Here is a 23,501-nt window from a genome sequence, read left to right on the forward strand (position 1 = left end):
CGCTGACAATCTCGGATTATGCAGGAAGCCGGACGAATGAATAGAGTAGACCACTTTAAATTGTCACTAACAGATAATTGTTAATTATATAGTCACTAAATAAATGTCTATCGAAACGACCGAAAGGGTAACAAGAGAAATCATGACGAATTAAAACGTGTTGTTTCCGCCGCATCGTGTACCGATAGATCGATACATTTTGAATCCAAAAAACTTAATCCACAACTTGCACTTTTCATTTGTGTTTAGGACTTTAAATGTAGCGCGATATTAAAGTAAATTAAGAGCGACAAAATAAATTGTAGTGGTAGCAAATTGTTTTCCCTTTTGATATTTGGGCAAATAACATTAGAAAAATGACTTAATTAAATTAATTAAACTATTAAAGCTTTTAGCCTCTACGAACTATCCACATACTCACATTTATACCTCGGACCTCTTTACTTTATTGCCTGTACTGATGTTAAATGGCCTTCCGGCAAAACTCGGAACTCGAAGAAATCTTTCATCAACCGCAGTAGCTTTTCGTCTCTTGCTACGCGTATATTGGCCGATTTGCCGAAAAGTGAGCCTATCTCGACCCAGACTCTCTAAAATATTAATAAATTATTGGCTGTGGGATTTACCCAGTAACAATGGGTCTAAAGCTCGTAACTGCTACGTGTGGGACAGTTTTTCAAAAGCCATGATAACCTATACTGTTCTTATTATTTGTTTTAGTTTAAGGACAATGAGTCGACAACTCTCGGTAATTTTGTAATAAATTAAATGAAATATTGCTCATTGTTTCAGATTGTGACATTATGGACTTTTATGCGTACGTTGTTTTCTTTGCGCTCCTTTCGAAAAAATCCCTTTCAGATGACAACGTCAAAACCCAGATTTTGGATCTTTGCATGGCCCTCGGAAAGGATTCGTTCGAACCGCTGATGGGCAATAAACCTGCATACAATGGTAGCGTCGCCATTATTTTTACAGTTATTGAGGATACTCAATCGGTGGAATTAAAATCAAATGCGAACCTACTCACAATAAAAACCATCAATATCGACGGAATATTACTTGACGAGTCTCAGTACACTGTGAACGAGTCTAACAAGAGTGTAACAGTTCGACACGAATTCCATGAAAATACCGAATACAAAATTTCAATAATTTATAATGGTGTAGTGCAGAAGCACGAGGGCGATCGCCCATTCGGTATCAAACAAATTGCAATTGAAGGCGAGGCCCATGACATGTCATATTTCGTGTGGGCTGTTTTTGTCGGAGTGGAAGACATAATGCCATTTTTTCAAAGGAAAAGACACAGGGTCAGTATTAATATTACACTTGTTCATCCCCAAGGACTCACGCCTTTTAGTAACACAGCGGTGATGTCCGAGACAGCACTAGAAGGGCGAGTATATATTTTAGTATGTTAAGGAATTCTTTGGTATTGGGCTGGGTTTGAGAAAAAATCAATTTCTTACGTGGTTGACGTTTTAACGATTTTCTTGCCTTCGGAGCTCTGAAAAAGAGATCATATGTACTTATAATCATGTTCTAAAATAAAGAAATGAAAAACTATAATAAAGATTTCAACAAAAAAAATGAAATGTATATTAAAAAAATACGGATTACTATTGCTATTTGTTTGAAATCTTGGTTAATTACGTAAAGAAATAGTAAGAGCATCACAAACAATGCAAGTGACAAACTAGTTCTGAAGTTACTAAGTGGAAATTCAGAGAAAAACAAAACATACTTACAATAAGAATGATTTTCTGTGTTAATATATAACAGTGTGTTTCAAAACAAATGCGAATACCCTAATAGAGGATTCCTTATTTAAAATTAAAAGCAGTTTGTTATATAGAGGTTGATTCATTACGGAGATATCGTAAAAAGAAAAAAAGACATTACGGAAAAATTACTGTAACAAAAACACACGTTATTCAAAGTTTTTTTTTAATAAGTGAAATGGATTGAATTGGGCTACTACTATCATTGTTCTAACTCAATTAACGGTAAACCTTAGTCAATGACTTGCAAAGAAATAACTTTCGAAAGACGGGTTTATTAGATATTTTGTCGTATTCTGAAATTTTGTCAAAAACTTTACTTCAAATTAAAAAAGTAAAATATTCAAAATAAAAACCTTTATCAATTATCTTCTAAACAATAAAGTTTTAACAGTAATTTTTAATTTTTTTACTAATAAAAAATTCCGAAACAATTCTATTCTATTCCCTCTTTAAAAATAGTTTATTTAAACAACTCCTCTCTTATATCTTGCACTTGAGTTACCTAGAAATTTTTATAAATTCTACTGCTAATATATCCAACCTTGTACAAGTAAAATTCCAACTTTTAATAAAGTCGACGGTGACGGAAGTGAGGACCTACCGAATCCTCGGCAGAGCCGGTCACGAGACCGAGGGGTACCTGTAAAGGTCGCTGTCCAGCAAGCAATTTTTTCGATAGTTTGGCTATGATGTTGTCCAATCGAATATTCGACATACAGAGTAAACCAACATTTGATGAATCCATAGCGAGCGGAAAGCCGCACCTATTGTGAAATCTTTTCCGAACAACGATACGCTCGAGATTACGATCAATCAAGCAGATTGCTTACGTACGACGCAACTGTTTGTGTTAAAAGATTGCTAAAACATTTTACGGGAACAGACGATATACAATACCAATCCCAATACCAAGGGACGCGAGTTGCTAACTTACGAGGCAATCAAAAATTGAGCTCCTTTCGTCATCGACTGTTCTAAGGGGTGTTTTTTTTTTATGTATAGAACTTTAAGTTGCAATAAAAAATAATAATAAAATTCGATTGACATGAATTTTATTTGTCCGAAAGATAATCTTGTGGCATTCCATTTTAAATACGATTTTTGGCATATGAGCGCCACGGCTGGCGCGGATGTAACCCAATCTGGACGTCCAATTTTCGATGACTTTTTCAAACATGCAATAATACGGCGAATGTTGTCTTCCAAATAGTCAAGCGTTTGTGGCTTATCCGCATAGACCAATGACTTTACATAGCCCCACAGAAAGTAGTCTATCGGTGTTAAATCACAAGATCTTGGAGGCCAATTCACAAGTCCAAAACGTGAAATTAGGCGTTCAACGTGTTTTTCAATAAATCGATTGTTGCGCCGTCTTGTTGAAACCACATCTCCTGGACATAATGGTTATTCAATTCAGGAATGAAAGAGTTAGTAATCATAGCTCTATACCGGTCACCATTGACTGTAACGTTCTGGCCATCATCGTTTTTGAAGAAGTACGAATCAATGATTCCAGCAGCCAATAAAGCGCACCAAACAGTGAGTTTTTCTGGATGTAACGGTGTTTCGACATACACTTGATGATTAGTTCCGCTCCAAATGCGGTAGTTTTGTTTGTTGACGTAGCCATTCAACCAGAAGTGCGCTTCATCGCTAAACAAAATTCGCTTATGAAAATCGGGAACAACGGCAATCTTGTTTTGGTTAGTTTTAATTCCTGTGCTCGATGGCAGATGGACTCATTCAGGTCTTCCTCAATGCTACGCTCTACAGCAGCAATAGCTTCTTCTATACGCACCGTACGGCGTCTCTGGGGATGAAAGTTATCACTAAGAGTAAACGTCGTGCGAAAACGTTCCATGGTTAATCGAATTAACTGCTCTGATGGACAATTTTGTCGACGATAAAATGGACGTATTTATCATGAATTGCTAAACCAAACTGCAATAAATCACTTGACAGCTGTTAAATCGGTCGCTATCTTGAACAGTAATGCTAACTTAAAGTTCTATACATCGAAAAAAAAAAAATCACCCATTAGAAGAAACAACAATTTGAAATCCAGCATGGTCGCCGTAAAGTTGGATATCGAGGCGAAAACCAGATTTAACGCATCATCATTCACGATTGCAACGTAGAACACTTGCTGCTTTGCGACATTGTTATAACGTGGTCGTAATAAATAGGAGTTCAATTAACGCATCTTTCGTAGTTGCTCAGTTAAACGGGTACGTTGAGGTTCGTGGAGTTGAGTATATAAGGCTATTCGTTGCAAGACGCCGGGGGATTCGACGCCAAAGAATTTGCAATATGCTATGAAACTCAAATGCGTCAAATGTGTTGAAACCGCCACAATATTTTTTTACGCTGACTCCGGCAGATAAGCGCTATCATCACGGAGTTGAGTACAGCTCCGGTTTTATCCAATACTCCGAAATTAGTGAGATAATTGAGCGACGGACCCATGAAACGGACATGATATACGTCAGGGGACAAGCTAAAATGGATTTTTTAGTCTCGAGATTGGGCGAACTTGGCCCGATCGTAATTAACGTGGAGAAATTCGTCGAACTAGCGGAAGACTAATGCGATATATTTATAAAATTGGTTATATTCTAATACCCTTAAATAAAGCAGATTTTTTTCATTTGTCGTGTTCTATTTTATATCTCATAAAAGACGCATTTCATCAGACTAGACTTTAGTATTTTACTTTTCTCGATCGGGGCGGGAGCCTACCCCTCTCTTTGGTACGCTCACTTTGCTTTTAACGTGTAGCCAATGGCACCGGCGCAGCTCACCGAGGAAGGATTAATTGATTATTTTCAAAAATACGGATTCCTGTCAAGCGACGACAAGAGTCTCTAAGGCAGGTCGACGCTTGAAGGGCGCGTTAATGGATTTTCAGAAATTTAATGAAGAGACCGTCGAACTGTTGAATAAACCCCTAAGCGAAATAATAGAAAATACCTTCATTGTCGCGGGATGGAAAAAAAAACGGTTTCAAAGTGCAGGTGGCGTACGGTTATCAGGCTAGAGCGGTGGCCGCTAAAGTTTTCAACGTTTGGAGGGATGTGTCAAATTTAGAATTTTTTTTCTATCACTTAAATCCAGATGTTATGATTTTATTTGCTGATAAATTCACCATTCACAAACAAAGAGCAAGACGCTGAGGAATCGGACCCGGCACTTTTGATTTCGACAGAAGGGGCAACGCGTTGGGACACGCATTTTATCCCAACCGACAAAAAAAGTGAGTGGAAATCCATTTCGATAGTTCGGAAAAATGGTACTACGACTTGGATGTGCCCGCGTCCACGGGACAGACAAGCTTGTATTATTACACGAAGTTGGTCATAGTTTGGCTTGGCGGCATAGCACCGATCCCAATTCCGTTATGTTTCCTTGATATTGCGATATTGCTTGTCTTCAGAGGATATACGGTAAAAAAACAAGAACAATAGCAAATGCACTTGTGAAGACAACCAAGAAAAGCGATCCTGACAAAATTTTTGGTCTCGTTGAACCACCACTTGTATCTGTTTCGCGACAAATGGGTTTGGATGATAAGGTTAGGCGATAAAATCTATTGGAAGCAAAAACTGATATCCGATTATGTTCCCGCTTTCGTCCCTATATCGCACATCCAGACTAATGGGACGATTTTTAGCCATCGGCGATAATTTTAAGATTTGGAATGCAAAGCGGTCGACAAAGCCTCCAGCAACTAAGTATTCCCGCGGGCAAAATAGTTAACGCTATTTTCAACACTTATAACGGTCGAACATATATATTTGATGAGTGCTCTTTGATTACAACAGAATTCTGTTTCATTCCCGAACTCTTTCCGGGGGTACCGGAAAAACTATAGCGCATAGTGCGTTTCGATTTACCATCGGTGATTTGTATTTTTTCAAAGGACACACGTATTACGAGTACAGTGCATTTCTGAATAAACCTACAAAAGTCGGTGACACGGGCTTGAGTTCAGTAAGAATCCTACCAAGAGCATTTTTAAGCAGATTAGGAATTTGCTAACAAAATTTGGTGATAATTAATAGGCGGATCTAAGAAATCTGAACACCGACGAACTCGCTCTAATTCCCGTACAATATTCGAGCACGTAAGGCCTTATGACTTTTTGAATATATGACATAAATTACCCATCGCAGATAATTGCAAACGGACTTGCTGTGTTTTATTTACTACAACAGACCCAATAGCAGAACGCATATCGACTCACCGGCACCTCCGCAGAATAAATGTCAGTTTTGTTTGAGTTTCAAAAACACTATTCGTAATTATTCCTATTCGTGATCGGACACATGACAGCCAATGGATCTGACGACGAAGGATAGGAACCTGCTTGGGACGACATTACAAAATGGTTCGATTTCCCGAAATTATAAAGTTCTTCTGGTTTTCTCCGATCACAATTATGCTGATCACGCAAAATGGCAAAGTATATCCATACCTTTAACCACAAACACCCAAAGACGACGACGACGAGGAGGTGTTTTCATTTTGATGTACCTGATTATTTCTTTATAGATAAGTCGTGCCTGTGTGCTCAGCAACATTTTTCCTGCAAGGTTCAATAATTAAATCCTTTATAAGGGCGAGGTCCGTATTGTCTCGGTCTAATAGTGCGTTCGTTCTGCTGTTGTTGTTGATTTTTAACTCCAATTCCTCCGTCGTCACTTGCAATATGGGTCTGTCATTAAAATGAAATTAAGACAACGATTATCAGCATGTTCAATGACAAATTCCTTCATTGTTGACAAAGTGGCTGCGGGGATTGAGAGGAAATTTGAAGAACAATTTAAAGCTCAAAAAGAAGAAATTATAGCCTTTAGAGACATAACCGAAAAGATCCAAAAGGAAAACATGGAGCTGCGCAAGTCTCTAGACTCACAGGAGCAGGCAATGCGCAACATCCAAGGGGTCAAAGTTGAAGATGGTGAAAATATCCGATCAAAGGTTCTACATTTATTTAGAAGCGAATTAAAGGTAAACCTTCAAGACGGTGATATAAAAAAGTGCCATCGGGTGTCTGATAAAAACCCAGGTGATAAACCGGAAACAGTCCTTGTGAGATTTTCATCGGACGCGGCGCCACTGTCGGTGTCGATAAACAAAAAATCTTTAAGTAGATCTGGTATATTCATCAAAGAAGATCTAACTAAAATGCGTCTGTCGTGGTTTAACAGTGCTATGCGTGAGTCTTCACTTTGATATTACCTGTTTTCAGCGCTTAGCTTTGTATACAAAACACGTATTATTATTATCATGGTTATATTAAACAATACGGCCTTTAAAATTGGACATTTAAATGTTCGTTCAAAAATTTTGATATTTTGCTTTTGTCCAAGACCAAAACATCAAATCCCCTAAATTATAATGTATTCGTATCACAAGTATTCTTCCTGTTTTGTCGCAGATATTTGTAAAAATTCTTTACTTTACGATTTTTGTACAAAATATAAATAGGGTTTGGTCCGTCGATAGCTTTGACTAATGAAGGGGATTACATTAATCAAGCTTTTGATAAAAAAATGAGTTCTGTTTTAGTGCTTTTAGACTTTTCGAAGGCATTCGATACAATTAGTCATGGGCTGTTGGTGGCTAAACTACGATACTACGGTTATTTAACTTTTAGATTTCAATCAATTCTTTCAAATGATAAATATTCGGAAAAGGTAGACATTCTATCCGGCGTCCCACAGTGTGTGTGAAACCTTGGTACTCTCTAACTACAATTATTGTGACTTTGTCTACGTGTTCAGATAGTACAGGGTGCATGTATTAGGTTTGTCAATGGTGTAACGAAATTTGATCATGTATCACACTTATGCAATGATATAAAATGGCTCAAAATGAATGAGCGAAGAATCCTGCATTCCTCAACATTTTTGTTTAAAGTAATAAATAAACCTAATTCATCAGTTTCCATAAAAAATCGCTTAATATTTCGTAACACTGTCCACAATATTAATATTAGAAATAATACCAAAATAGGGATGCCACATCATAACACTGCAATATTTCAGTGCTCATTTTCATACAATGCCGTAAAGTATTTCAACTTAATTTCAAACCAGTTTCTTGATATGTCATTACGAAATGTTATTAGATTAATTAATTTTCCTCCAATGTTGTAACCTGAATGCTGGATACTTAAATGTATATAAATTGTGTTTTCTGAATTTTTTTTTCACAGTGTATAATTACAACAATTTCCATAGATCAGTTTTTTATAGGATTAGCAAAGTATTGTTTAATTTCGTTTTATCTTCGTTTGGTTCAGTAGAATAGTCAAGAGCTAGACTTGAGGCAAACTTGGACAGGTAAGCTAATTATTTCTTTGTTATAACTTCGTCATATATTGTTCAAATAAAGTCATTTGTTATTATTATTATTTTTTTTTCCGAGGGATAACGCTGGGAATCTTACATCAGTCAAACGCTAGCTCTAGCGTGCTGACTGTCCCACATAATGGGAAGACCCGACGGGGATGCGCACCCGTCGGGAGTGCCGGATTCTTACCGGCTAAACCCAGCAAACCCTTCGTCTTCACCACCTAGCTGGGAACTGTTGTTCACATTACTTCCAGCTAGGGGGCGTGTCTGTGTCACGTGGCGTTCGTATCTGTCGTTCCTGTATTTCTCCGTGCAGTATCAATCAACGCGTCCACGTGTTGTCTCGTTAGTCTTCTAGGCAGCCGTCTGCCTTCTTTCTTAATAGTATGTCCCTTATGAACAAGGTCCCAGTTTTCCGTTATCGACGTCATCAGGTCAATCACGTTGTCTAGCGTAATCGGTCCAGTTAACGTTCTACCGTCCATCGTGAGCAGTCGAAAAACGTATGTTCCGCGTTGTCAGTTTCTCCGCAGTACTTACAGCATGGGCTCGTTACCTTACCCATGCGGCAGAGGTAATGCCGGAAGTATCCATGTCCGGAGAGGAACTGAGTGAGGTAAAAATTCACCTCACCCCCGTCCCTCTCCTTCCACAGTCGCACGTCTCCTCGTCCAAGTGGAGTCCGTGCCGTTAGTCCATCGAGTCTGCCAGTCGTCCATCGTCACGTTGCGTGCTTCTTTGGACGCCCTTGCCCTGCCCAGTTCCATACTACGCTCGTAGACCCTGTTTCACTCAAGAGCTAAGAGATCTATGGGAATCACACCGGCGATAACTAACACCGCCGATTCGGGGACTGTTCGATACGCGCACGCGATACGAAGAGCCCCCCGTCTTTGCAACGACAGCATGGCCTATCGGTATTTCTTTACTTCCATCGCGCCTCCCCATATCTCGGCTCCGTACAGGAGAATCGAGTGGGTTACTGTCATCAGTAGTTGTCGCGTCTTCTGTTTTGGTCCTCTCGTGTTTGCCATAAGGCGACTGAGTGCTGCAGTTTTTGAAGCTGCCTTGTCTATGACGCGCCTGATGTGCGACCAGAACGTCAGCATCGTATCCAGGTAAACACCGAGATACCTGACCTCGCCTCTGGTCGCCATCTGGGTCCCGCCTACTGTCATTTGCACATTCGTGTCAATGTGCTTTCATGTCAGGTACGTCAGTTCGGTCTTTTGTATGGCTAGGTCTAGCCCTGGTCCCCGTAACTAGTCTGTAATCTGTCCTAGAGCTCGATTCAGCCGGAGCTGCTCCCGACGACCGTCCCGTGCAACTATCACGATGACCACATCGTCCGCGTATGCTACTAGGTGCACTCCCGGTGCCAACGGGATTCTCAGGATCCCGTCGTAGTCATATTCTACAAGTCCGGGCCCAAGACCGAACCCTGCGCAATTCCAGCCGTCTCGTCCTTGTACCTGTCTCCCTTTGGTAGGTAAGTGTACGGTCTCGCATGTAGTCCTTCATAATGCGGCGGAGGTATGGAGGCAACCTGAAGGTAGTTGTTAGCTCCCCCACGATGTCTTTCCACCTCGCCGAATTGAAGACGTTTCTTACGTCGAGTGTTGCCAAGAGCACTATTGGCCTGTCTTTGTGGGGTTTTGTCTGCGCTCTGTCGAAAGCGTCCACCACGTTCCGTATCGCGTCTATGGTCGATCGGCCCTTCCTGAAGCCGTATTGCCTGTCGTGCAGGCCACCGGCATCCTGTACTGCCTTTTGGATTCGAGGCCGGAGTAGCAGCTCGAACAGCGTGCCCCGCGTGTTAAACAGGCAAAGCGGTCTATAGGAAGATGGTGAATCGGGGTCCAAACCTTTTTTTTTATATGAGGACCAATCGTGCCTTCTTTCATTCTTTGCTAAACAGGTCCACCCGCAAGCATGTATTGTACAGGGTGAGAAGCCACTCTGGGCATTTTCTGAGGCTACTACGCGCAGCACTTCTGCTGGGATGCCATCAGGGCCGGGGGCCTTTTTTGCCGCTAGACGAGGAACCGCCTCGCCGAGTTCCACTCCCGTGAACTCTGGCCCCGCTTTGTCTTCGTCATCGTCTTCCGGCCATTCCTCTTCAGGATGTGTCGGGAACAGTCCGTCAACAATTCTGCCCATGGTCTGTTCGTCTTTGACAACAGGTGGCTCGTTCATACCCAGTTTCTGAGTTACAATCTTATAACCCAGTCCTCAGGGGTCCCGGTTCACCTGGTCGATCACGTCTGTCCAGCATGCGTCCTGGCTTCTGTTGATTTCCCGTCTCAGTGTTTTGCACATTTGTTTGTATTCGTCGGAAGGCCCCAACGCCTTCCGACCTGCGCTGGGCGCGTTGTGCCCTTCGTCTGAGTCAGTGACATTCGCTTCGTAGGCGAGCAATTTCGTCTGTCCACCAGTATTTGGGTTCTTTGTCCTGTGGCGTCTGCTTCCTTGGCATGGAAGCGTCGCAGAGCCTTCTCAAGAGACCCGTCGTTGCTTCAACCAACTGCTCCGTATCCCTCCACCCCGCGATGGCCCCGGAAAGACCCGTGGCTGGATCAGGCTCGTTTCTTATATGTCTCAACAGTTTGTCGTGGTCTAGTTTCCGGACATTCAATCCTATTGGTCTAATTTGGGTCCGTCTCTGTGACCGTGGCGTCGTCCCGATGGTAAAGACGATATACTGGTGGTCGTAACCTATTTGAATTGATGTGCTCCTTAGATGGGCCTTAAAGTCTACGCTCAATAACAGACGGGTGCCTGATTCGATCCTCGGTAGTTCCAAAAAAAAGGTGAGATATCATTCTTCATATGGAACACATAATAAATTGATCTTAATAAGCCCGTTAGCTCGGAGTTAAAGTGGGCGTTCAACAACGGAGGAATTCCTGGTTTGATCCTTGGTAGGACAAAAAAGGAGAGTCATTAATCTAACACATAATTACCCATCGGCGATATGTGGTAGCGAAAAAAAATGAGTCATAACGGTTTTTTGAGGTTATGTTCGTCTGAACCCCCTTTGGTTATCTATTTGTGTTAGTCAGTCATTTAATGTTGGTGTTGGTGTGTTTGTCACACTGAGGCTTGGACCACACAATAACGTTCAGTGCTATGTCCGTCCAAAGTTGATCTTATAGGTATGAAAGAATGTACCCGAGCGAAAATAAGAATGCAAAAGGAAATGCGAGCTACGAAAAAAAGAATGTTAAAAAGAAGTTCTCGAAGTATCCTTCTCCCATCTCCAATCTTGATATATCTTTATAAATATATCTAACAAATCGGACGTCAGCTACATTTTGGAGGTTGAGTTGGAAATACCCGAAATGTTGCATGACAAATTTGTGAATGAACCTCCATATTCCGAACATCGCTGTTCTCCTGAATTCGAAAATCAAAAATTACCTAGCACCTTATACGTAATCCGAAACAGGCACCACAACTTGTTGCTATGTTTAAATGCCTATATCGACGTAAATGTTGCACTATGCCAGGCCGCCAAAAACGAGTTGAAAAAGAATTTGTTTAAATTGATGATTAATATTGTGTTTTCGAAAACGACGGAAAACATACCACAATTACTAAAAATCTAGTTTAGGTCAGATTAGGTTATTAACGTATTAGGTTAGATTTTCCAATTAACGAGTTTTATACAACGACACGGATTTTTTTGTATACGAGAAATTAGCCATAGATTTTGATACTTCGGACTATGCGGCGGATAATCCGTACGATATACCCAGAGTCAATGAAATGGTTCTGAATATGATGAAGGATCATGGACTCATTTTGTCTCATTTCATCGGAGCTAAGAAGTATGGTATAAAGTTATATAAAACACCCGAGGAAGAAGAGTTTGAAACATATAAATAATTTTTTTTTATTTTTCAATATGTTTTGGACATATTTATAATAACAATGGCCGGAATGTTGTAGGAAATGGTCAATTCGGGATATTCAAACAAGTCCGAAACTCAACAATATATTGACACTACAAAACGCAACACGAAAAAAATGAATACCAAAAATAAAATGTAACCACGCATCTCTTATTCTAACATAACCTTCTTCTTAACTAGACCCTAGTCTGCATTCGTTCCTTGGACCATAGATGTAGGATATATTTTATTGTTTAACGATGTCCAACATGCCCCCTCAATAAAATTATTCCTTACAAGGTTGTTATACATAACAAATAACACTCATTTTAGCTTTTCTATTCTAAACCTAAACCCAAACGTGAGGTTTTAAATTTTACGTATGGTAATGGTTTTGTAAATAAATCTGCTAGTTGATTTTCACTCTTAACTAATGTTACAGTTTCAATACCATCATCGATCTTTTCTTTGATAAAGTAAAACTTAACATCAATGTTTTTTAAAGAAACTTCCACAGGCTACTGTAATGCTTTTTACAAAACTTCGGGATTCCTCCTGCGTCGGTTGTTGCTTAGCCGAAATTGCTGACGTTTCGCCAATCATCCTGTTGGCGTCTTCTGAGCTTGACTGATGCGAGCCAGTTTCAGTCAAGCTCTGAAGAAGCCAACAGGATGATTGGCGAAACGTCGGCGATTTCGACTAAGCAAAAACCGACGCAGGAGGAATCCAGAAGTTTTGTAAAAAGCACTAAAAAGGCTTTGTTTAAAGAGTGAATTGTGTTATATAGATTCAATTTTTTAATACAACATTCTATTAAACCTAATCTCAAATTAATTTGTGCAAGCCTTAGACCGTTCATGCATCGCCTTTGATTTTAAGACGTAAAAGGGGGTTGAGCGAACAGGTGATAGATGAGGGTTATGAATGACCTTGAGGGGACCAGTTTTGCCGTTGAACGCCTCTAGCTATTCTGCTACGTTAGCCAAAATGATTTTATATCTGTCCTTAACAGCTTCAAAATTTCAAAAAATTAAGTCAACCTGGTTCTATTGAACAGGCTGTCAGAGACTTAACTTCGGATGTTGGCCAATAAAATTTTAATACCATTGTTCTCCTTCAGTTTGATTGACATATTGCTTTGCAATTTAACACAAATCTCTTCTAGTTGTTCAGTGAAAATGGTTATCTAATTCTTTTATGTATTTAGCAAATTCAGTGCATTCAGCTTTATTACTTTTCAAACGCCTCTGAAATTTTGAAAATTTTATTCCGAATTGTGCCAATGTGTAAAATTCTTACTCTTACAGCCTCAATAACTCGAGCCTATGTTATATTATACTGGTCTCTCTATTTTCGTTTTCGTTAAACTAGCCAAATCATTATTTCTACGTCACATTTGTAATACGATATTTCCGTAATGGTCGACTTTTGACCCAATATGAAAGTAACAAACTAACCATTACTGTCTTGTTCTCGTAATTAGACTAAGGGACAAGCGAAGTGGATATTTTACTTACTTACTTTAGTTTCAGCACTATTTACATACAATATCAATTAATTGTATAATTGATTAAAATCAATCAAATGCCCAATATCAATTCTGCCGTGTCACCTATGAGGGTATGTCCACACTGTACTAACGACACACTCAAAAATAGAACCCCCCTAAGCTTTTCGCATTTGTTTTGAACCATCCTGTTTAGCAAAATCAGGGACCATTGCTAATATCAAGCAAACCGTCACAGACATTTCTAAGGAAGAAAACGACCAAAGGAAAAATTATTAATGCACTTTTTATTTTGTTTAATTTTTGACAGATTTACTCTTCCGTTTTTAGCACAACTACCGCAACCAATCTAGGAGATTCTAGCGATTTTGTCAAAACACCTATTATTTTCAATATCTTTGATTTTGGTAATTTGGATTTTTTTGAATGCGCATTTTTTTTCTTTCCATTTAAAATTATTTTCTACCAAAAAGCATCTTTACTTAAAATGTAACATATATCATTTTTTGGTAAAAAACTCTTCTGCTCGGGTTTCTCATATTTCAAAGTAATTTATTGTTTCCAAATAGTGTGTCAAATTAATATATCCCATTTATTATTTGTTTAAAAAAAATGTTGATTGGGAAACTAAATGTTACGGTCTTTACCGAGACTTTTCGGATTTACGAACATTTTTTCGTAAAAAATCCCCGGTATTTAACATTTTATATTTTTGACGCTACTTCCGACAGCTGTAATTGTGTTATGCAAATGATTTTATGAAATTGTACAGTTATTTATCCAATACTTGTTATGAAGTTAGTTTAAATCGTTTAAACATAATGAGTAAAAATGCAAAACGTTAATTTTTCTTAAAAAAACAAATGAAGCTTCCTGTATATTATACTTTCATTATTAGCCCCCATTAATTCTCTTCCAATTTTACTAATCAAGCATTCCTTATACCTAAACTTAATATTTTTCATATTTTAACCAACAAACTAGGAAATAAATATTTGGCTTTCTTAAAGGCAAATGCAAGTTGGCGATTGTAGAGCGTTGTTTTTTTTAAAAATGCAGTAAATAAGCAAGGTTACTTAGACTTTTCAGAGCAGAGGTTGCAAAATATATTAAGAATTATTCCAAAAGTAGTGAGGCAGAGAATGAGGTTACTTGATGATGGAGCTTCACACCATGCCCATCAAGTTACAAATGTTTAAATAAAAAAATTATAAAACAAAAGAGGACATTTAACAGAGGATAAGAAAAGCCTTTCAAAGTGTTAATCATAAAATGCTAACGACCAATATTTTTCATTATTTATTATTATATTATTGTTACTTACTTACGCATAGAAAGAAGATGCTCAGCTAGATTTTGCCGCGTCAGTTTTTAATCACATAAAACTGTTGTTGCCTTTATTTGTTAATTAGTCAGTTGAATACGCTCTTGCGGTAAACTATTAATTTTGTAGTTTTGAAAAAGCGACATTCGGTTTCCTGTTAGAAAAGTGGCGCAGTCAATGAAAACTTAAGGTTATGTTCGGGTAGTACGATATAAGGTAATTTACTAATGTTTATATTATTAAGCCAAATACACGATCGTCTATGGATTGTCGTCTTGTAGAGGCGGTATCTTGTTCAATTTGAAAATTGTGGTCTTGAACAAATGTGTAAGGTGGGTCATTGTGTTCGGTTTCCTGTTCTAGATATTCGCAAAATTCTTCAGGGTTTTCGCCATGTTATGCAATTCTTCAAAAGTGAACTTCCTAGGTTGTTGTGGAAAAAATTTAAAATAGTCTGTTCTTGAATCAGAGGGTTGGTAAAATTTATTTGATAGGTTTCTAAAATTATTGCTGGTATTTTTTGTGGTGATACTCATTGGAGCAGGTTTTGGCAACGGTTTGTTTTGATTAGGGCGGAAAACATTTTAATTTTGGGGTTTCCCGAGAACTGGTGAGTTTGTAAATTACTTCAGCTGTTGCGGGTTGGCTTCTAAAGAGATTATTTGGCGTTTGACTATTAAAATTATAAAGAGCGTTTGGCCTAAAATTTGGTCTTACAGAAGAGTCTTGTAATATTTGGTTTGAATGTCTTACATTTTGCATCGGCGGTTTAGGTGCTTTAAAGTAATTTTGGAAGTATTGATTGTTGTATTCATCATTGACGAACTGCAAAGCTTCAGCAAGACTTGATGTACTCATACAACGTATGTTCGTACCTAGAGGCTCTTTAAGCCCTGATAAAAATATTTTTAAGGCAAGGTCTGTATATAAATTTCTTTTAAGAACTTTCGCAGCGTTCGTCTGTTCATGGTTATCAACGTACGAATAAAGAAGATTTAGAATATATACTACTTTATCATAAAATTGGTTGGGTAATTCGTTAGGTTGCTAGCGTAGCATAACTAAATCACGGTTGAGGCAGGCCTCATCACGTTGATCCGCGAAATTTCTTACTAGAGCGACTTTTAGATCTTGCCAAGTCGATACATTCTGTATATTTACTACTACTTTGGCTGTGCCAACTAATTTTCCAATAAAGCAATTAATTAAGTAAATATTTTCAAATATATTTGGATTAGTTTGATCGTAAAAAGCCGTTATAAGGCTATCACAAGTAGCAAGATATCTATTTAAATCATTTGCATTCCCATCAAAAGTAGGTATACAGTTTAAGTATTCTGGTTTAAAATTATTAGCCATATCTGTATATCAATTATTTCTTATACTGTTTTCGATAGAAATATTTTGAGTACTACTACTACGTGGGTTAGTTGAAACGATTTTTAAATCAGATAAAATATCGGCTAAGTCTTCTACAGACATTAAAAATTGCACTTACATAAAAAATAATGCGACTCTGGTCATTTTCTATAAGTCTCTCAGGTTGGCGATGTGATCCTACCAAATTTCTGCCTCCTTGCGAAACCGGAACGATTTGAGAACCAATTTCCGATGAGCTGCTGATGAAATGTCTCCGACAGGTTTTCGATAAATCTTCTTAAGTTACAATATTCCGATAAATCGTAGATACGAAAAGTCTACCGATCGATTCGACAAACTTCGGAATATCCTACTGACTGCGCCACTTTTCTAACAGGTAACCGAAAGTCGCTTTTTAAAAACTTTATTTTTCAAAACTACAAAACTAATAGTTTACCGCAAGAGCGTATTCAACTGACTAACAAATAAGCGCAACAATAGTTTTATGTGATTTAAAGCTTACGCGGCAAAATATAGCTGAGCATTCTCTTCCTATGGGTGTAGGGATGGGTCGTGACATAACTCATGATACTTCGATTGGTCACATCCGAATATATCACTCTGTAGTAGTGCTCGGTTACATCATCACTTGTACGTTCAAAAGAAAGGCAACGTTGCGTTCCTGCATCTCCGGTACTCAGTTTGCTCGCGGTATAGTGAAAAATAAGACCATAGTAAGGAAAGAGAGTAAAAAGGAAGCCAAAGACAAAGATATGTCTAGGTTAAGTTAAGTTAAGGAAAATGAAGAAAATTCAGGAATGCCTCAGAAAATACTAATCAAGTAAGTACCCCATCACAAAATAGAAATTTTATATTTTAGATAAACATCTACAGTACATGAGACAGATATTATCACAATGTATAATCCTAACTATCAGAAACATTGTTTTGCAAATACGGTTAAAAATCTAAAACAAACTAAACATAATAATTTTCCAAATACCGAAACAACAACAATTGCCTAAATTAAACGCAAATCATCTGAAAATAATTTAGTTTTTACCTGAGCAGATAAGGGCAATACCGTGATGGCTATGTGTAAGAATAATTATATAGAGAAAACAACACTATTTTTAGACCCAAATAAGTTCAAAATCCTCCCATCGGACCCAACAAATCTGTATCAGAAACAAATAAAAGATTGTATTAAGAAAAATAGTTTAGGGCGGGCCCATCCATCATAAGCCTCGCCTGCCTCATTCCCGGAGCAACTCTCCAGCCACCGCGGCCCGGTCTCTCGCCCAGGCTTCGAGAGCTCCCCGCCTCACACACGGGGCGATCCCCAAGCGGGGCTCTGGCCCTATATGCCTATGCGAGGAGCCCTCTCTGGCTAAGGCGTACGCTGCCTCATTGCGCCGGACACCGGTGTGACCCGGGACCCAGACCAACGTGACCTTCCTCTCCTCAGCCACTCTGCTCAGTACCCCTTTGCACTCCTGCTGTTCGAGCAGAAGAAGACCCTCCTGCTTCAGTGGTTGAGCCGAAGCACCTCTCTGGCCGCCATCAATAAAGCGAAAATTTTTGAAACACAGTGCAGTACTGACCCAGAGGGACCGACAAGCTCGATCCCGTTGTCTCGCAGTACGCTCCAGCTCCGGCCAGATCTCCCATTCTGGACCCGTAAGTGTACCAGACAAGTCCATCCCAGGAGCCGACTCTGCCCTCTCTCCACTCTTCCCTTGATGGGAAGAGAAAGGTCAATTTGTCAAAACAAGGTCGTCTCGGGGATCATGACGTCACTCGGGATGCTCATGACCCCGCGATCCCCGCGCCAGCCCTCTAAAATATCGTACGGACCTCGATTTAAGGTTTCCTCCCTCCAGAGCCCGCAACTCGCCAGCCTCACAGCTGTCCTGGCCGCCTCCATCTGTACCCGATCTGCCAGAGAGTTCAACACCAATAGAGCTTCTAGGGCCCTCGTGGGAGCCGTTCTCATGGCACCCGTTATGCAAAGGCAGACCAATCTCTGCAGTTTATCAAGAACTAGCCTTACTCCCGCTCTTTTGGTACCCGGTCACCATGCCACTGCCCCATACGTGAGCATAGGCACCGCCATGGTACCGTAGATCCACTGCATGATCTTCGGCCCAAGGCTCCAAGTACCCCTACCGCTTTCCGGCACGCTCACAGAGCTCCAAAGGCCGACCTGGTCCTTGATCTTATATGTTCCTGGAAGGTCAACTTATAACCCAACAGTTCCAAAATTTTATTCGTTAGTTAAACTTAAAATTCTTATCAATTAATAGAGAATATCAAATCCATAGAATTACCAGAAAAGTCGAAATTATTTTCATTTGATGTTCAAAATGTGTTTCCAAGTATACCACCAATAGAGACAATATATCTCGTAAAAGAAATGTTAACCCGCAATAAAATAAATCCTACCATAAAAGAAAAAATATTAGACACCCTTACAATAGGTCTAGACCAAAACTGCTTTGAATTCGATAACAGAATATTTAGTTCAAAAAAAGGTCTAATTATGGGAAATCCCCTAAGCCCTATGCCAGCCGAAATTTTTATGGACCATTTAGAATCAATTATACATCAACACCCTCTTGCCAAACAGTTTTTATTTTGGTATAGATACGTCGATGATGTTATCGCTTCTTTTGTAGGAACAGAAAGGCAATTACATAGTTTTCTGAATTATATAAATTCCTTACATAGCTCCATAAAATTTACCATGGAATTAGAAAATAATAATTCAATTAACTTCCTTGATTTAAAACTAACAAAAAGAGTGAAACATAAATTTCTCAATTTATCATAAACCCTCACATACAGACACAGTAATTCACAATAGTTCTAACCAGAAGATTACGACAAGGAATTAAATATAATTAAACAATTTGCATTGAACAACGGTTACGAACGCAATTTAATTGACTTCCTATTAAAAAAGAAACTATATAACAAGGCCATAAATCTAGTCTTTCCTAAACAATACTCTAATAAAACAAACAAAAATTTTAACACATTAACTTATTTTGGACAACCAAGTGAAATAATAGCTAAAAAATTTAGAAAAAATATTGCTTTTAAATGTAATAAAACGAATATACATAAGTTATATAAGTATACAAATTAACATGTCGATCTTGTCCAAAAATATACATAGGTCAGATAGGCAGAAGTTTCAAGAAACGGATTCAAGAACACAAAAGTTCATTCTCGAATTCTAAAAATGACTCTAATTATAGTAATCGTTTAATAGAAACAGGACATTCCTTCAATAACGATGTCAAAATATTACATAGTCAAGGCAAAAGCAAAAAACTTAACTTACTAGAAACAATAGAAATTAATAAACTGAAATATATAAGTTTGCAACTAAACAATCAAACAGACTTAAATAATTCTCCCCTCTTAAACCCTTAGATAAAGATTCTACCTACTGTATGGATAGTCTGTAATCGACCCTGTGATAGTTAGTTTAGAGGTTCTTTCTGAAGAAGGTCCAGTGTACCGAAACAATTGTCAAAGCAATAAACATGTGTGTGGTAATCTTTAAGCAAGTGTTTGTTTTTATTAAATTACAGTGTATAATATTTTCTGGTTTGGGTTTTCACTTCATGAATTATTTTAATCCAGCACAGTTACAGACTTGTGCTCACCGGAGGGTCTCATAAAAATTATTACGCATATTATTCCGTATTATATACGTGTACGTTAGTCACATAACACACAATCTGTGGTGTAACAAAAAAATTAATACGATGCTGTAATATGATTCACGTTTGTTTACCGTTGTGGGTATCTGTATGCTATAGTGCTCATACAATTTCAGGCATGGATTCAGATTCTGAATCAATATCTACTACAGATACTAAGACAGTCATCAAGCACCAATAATGGTGGTGAATCGCAACAACAGTATCGTCTGGAGGGGATGCAAAAGAGGTTTTCGGAGCAGAGGAAAAATCCTTAGGCCTAGATTTATGCGAAGACCTCGCGGTGAAGTGGATTGCGTATATATTTCATGATATAGACAAGGATACCAAGAATAACCTTTTGGAAAATTGTCAAATCTCAGGCAATTGCAGGCTTTTGCAAAGTCCGAAATTCAGCCCGGAAGGGTAATGCGTTTTTCGGCTGCAAATATCACTTGGAAAGGCTATCTCAACATTAGGCGAGAATATTAACAAATTAATTGGGAAAACATAAGAAAGTGAACAAAATTCATGCTTCAAGAGATTAGTTGAATCAGGAAAGTTATTTTGTCAAATTCGCTATGCGATATGAAATCATCGAAAATTATTATTAATCTCACATTTTAACACAAAAATCCAAAAAAAGGTGTTGAGTCAGACAGCTGACAATATGCTGTTTGGGGAACATTTTGGCGAAAAATGTAAAGATGCCAAGAATCTAGAAAATGCGGCAAAAATGCGGTGAATGTCTCGAAAACAACAAAGCGCGGACCACTCAAGAAACCAGACCGGAAATCAGAGGGCACCGAATATAACAACTTCAAGAAATACGACAAGGGGAGCAATAAGAGAGGGTGAACGAACTGAAAAAGACAATTATCCATGTTTGCAATATAGATACGAATACCGGCAGGATAAAAATATTTTTTGTCCAGTGGTTAAATATAGCAGCGAACAAATTTATCCTGAACTGGGTTAGTAACTATAAAATACCATTTATTTGTAAACCGAAACAAAATGGGGAATCCAGGTTGATACTAAATCTAAAACTACTAAATAAATTTCAGTAGTAAATGGTCAATACAGGAAATATTTAAGATTAAGTTTATCAGAATATTTTAACAATTCCATACTCTTCCTTTTGGATTTTGTACTGCTGCGTATGGTTTGTCAAAACTTTTGAGAACAGTCCTTAACCATCTAAGAGAAAGGCATTTCTTCTCCGTAAATTATTTAGATGATTTTTTACTTTAGATGATTTTTTACTAATAGGTAAAAATAAAGCCGATTGCGAGAATAACATCAGACACCTACAAGACTCTAACAACCCTCGGGTTGCTTATCAAGTGAGAAAAAAGTGTTCCTAAGCCAATAGAAAAAACTATTTTCTTAGAATTTGTTTTAAACACTGTAATTATGAACATACGCCCTACAGTAACTAAGTTTTACGAAAAACAAAGAATAAAAATAAGGGAGTTTTCACAATTTAAATGGGCTTTAATTTCAGTATGTCCAGCAATAAAATATAAGTTAAGTTTCTCATCGATAATGAACCTCGAAAAAGACTCTATTTGGAGACTTCTGGACATCGATAAGGCGGAACAGGATATTAAAAATGTAAACATATTAATATTCTAGAATTATATTATATATTATATTTTGGGTTACAATCATTCGCCAAATCCTTTTCGCATTGCAATATTTTACTAAAAGTAGATAAGAAAACCGCCATATATTACATTAATAAAATAGGAGGGGTCAAAAGCCCCCATCTTACTATGCACGAAAAATCTTGCAATGGTGCGACCAACGCATACAAAAACTCTAGAAATAGAAACATCGAAACAGAATACTCTTTTAAGGAGAAAATTGTAAGGAAAATTTGGACAGCCGGAGGTAGATCTTTTTCCAACCCATCCTGGTTTCCGAATACAGAAAGTTTTGCGGTTCACGCATTTACTTTAAACAGGAACAGGCTTAACGCATATATTTCCCGTTGCAGTCTTATCGAAGATATTAAATAAAATTCAAACCGATAGGACAAAGTGGATAGTTTTATTTTCTTTTTGGAAATCATGACCGTGGTTTCCAAAATTTTCCACCCAGTTATAAACAGGGTAGTGGATTTTTTACAAATAACGCCCATAATTTTTAAGTTGCGCACTTATTAATTGCGTTATCATCTGCACAAAGAGCCGAAATTAAAATTAGTAACACTTACGTATATTCAGAATGATTTAAAATAATTTTTACTACCGATTTATAAACGTCGATGCCAAATAAACCTCATGCTTGTTTTAGATTTAGAGTTTTTACCAACTCGAAAATTGAACGACTTCTGCGTTAATTCGATTTATTCAAAACACTTCAGCGATACTAAATTATAAAGACAGTTTATTACTTACTATTAGAAAACCTCATCAAAGAGCTACATTTCGAACAATTAGCCGCTGGATTAAAAAAGGATTTAGCTGGACAGGTGTCGACATCAACAAATATTAAAGTCATAGCACAAGACATGCAGCATCGCCTGCAAACACATTTCAAAAAATTTATAATAGGCATCCTTGCCCTGGAACTTTCGATACTTATCTAGAAAATATCCTTAAATGTGAATCTTAGAGAATACCGTTTTGTGATATGGTGGTATTCATTCAGTGTTGTATCATTTTTTTCGATATATTAAACCCGTATATCATTATATTTAATAATTAGAATTATTTGGATTTGTTATTATACACTTGTGTAAAAATAAATAAAACTGATCTGACATCGATTCATTTACAAGCCTCATACCACAGATCGCCCATAGACTTTAAACATCTACGAAGTGATATAGTGGGATGTGACCAATCGAAGTCTAATTTAGGATTAAACGACTTACCTGTACGAAAGTTCAGTCCAAATTATACGAGATTGGTCACATCCGAATATACTCCCACCTTTCATTTTACATGATAGAAGTCTCTCAATATCCCAGCCCAGGCGATCTCTATAGGTAGCAAAGTATAATGATGATAGAGTATCCGGGGTGCGGGGAGGCAACGTTGGGTTGCTTTTGAACGTGCGTGAGATGATGTAATAAAGTACAACTACAGAGTGATATATTCGGATGTAGCCAATTTGGTATAATTTGGATTGAACATCCTTACAGGTAAGTCGTTTAATCCACAATTATATTTGTATGTCGCGAATGCTATTATTTCAGTAATTCGTAGACTTTTTACGTTTAGGTAATATTTATTTCGTTCTTAACCTTCTGTAAAATTTTCGTAAGGTGAAAGAATATTAATACAAGTGTCAAAAATATTCTCAGTATAATATACACTATATACACTATAACACCTTTCCATTTAAAAATATGAGTGTTTTTGCACATATTTAAGAATCACCCTGTATATTTAAAAATAATTTTAATTTTTTTGTTTTAGTCTCGTCTATTACTTTTGTATATAACATTTTACTTTAAAACAAATAATAAACAAGATAAATCAATTTGACCCACGATTTGGATATCCTGACTGTTCAGACAGGATTTTAGTGTATTAAATTTTACTGT

General features: G+C 37.8%; 1 protein-coding gene across 1 annotated transcript; it reads right to left on the bottom strand.

The window, feature by feature from the left end:
* Positions 1-9,408: 9,408 nt before the first annotated feature.
* LOC132706952 (uncharacterized) lies at positions 9,409-18,225 on the bottom strand. The gene is made up of 5 exons (XM_060678550.1): positions 18,163-18,225; positions 10,579-10,808; positions 10,397-10,508; positions 9,619-10,351; positions 9,409-9,560 (listed from the first exon to the last, which is right to left on the bottom strand). The coding sequence occupies exons 1-5, from the start codon at positions 18,223-18,225 to the stop codon at positions 9,409-9,411; spliced, it is 1,290 nt and encodes a 429-aa protein (XP_060534533.1).
* Between the last annotated feature and the right edge of the window lie 5,276 nt (positions 18,226-23,501).

This window comes from Cylas formicarius, unplaced genomic scaffold (genome assembly GCF_029955315.1).
Source record: "Cylas formicarius isolate icCylForm1 unplaced genomic scaffold, icCylForm1.1 PGA_scaffold_9__14_contigs__length_23061073, whole genome shotgun sequence".
NCBI lineage: Eukaryota > Metazoa > Arthropoda > Insecta > Coleoptera > Brentidae > Cylas > Cylas formicarius.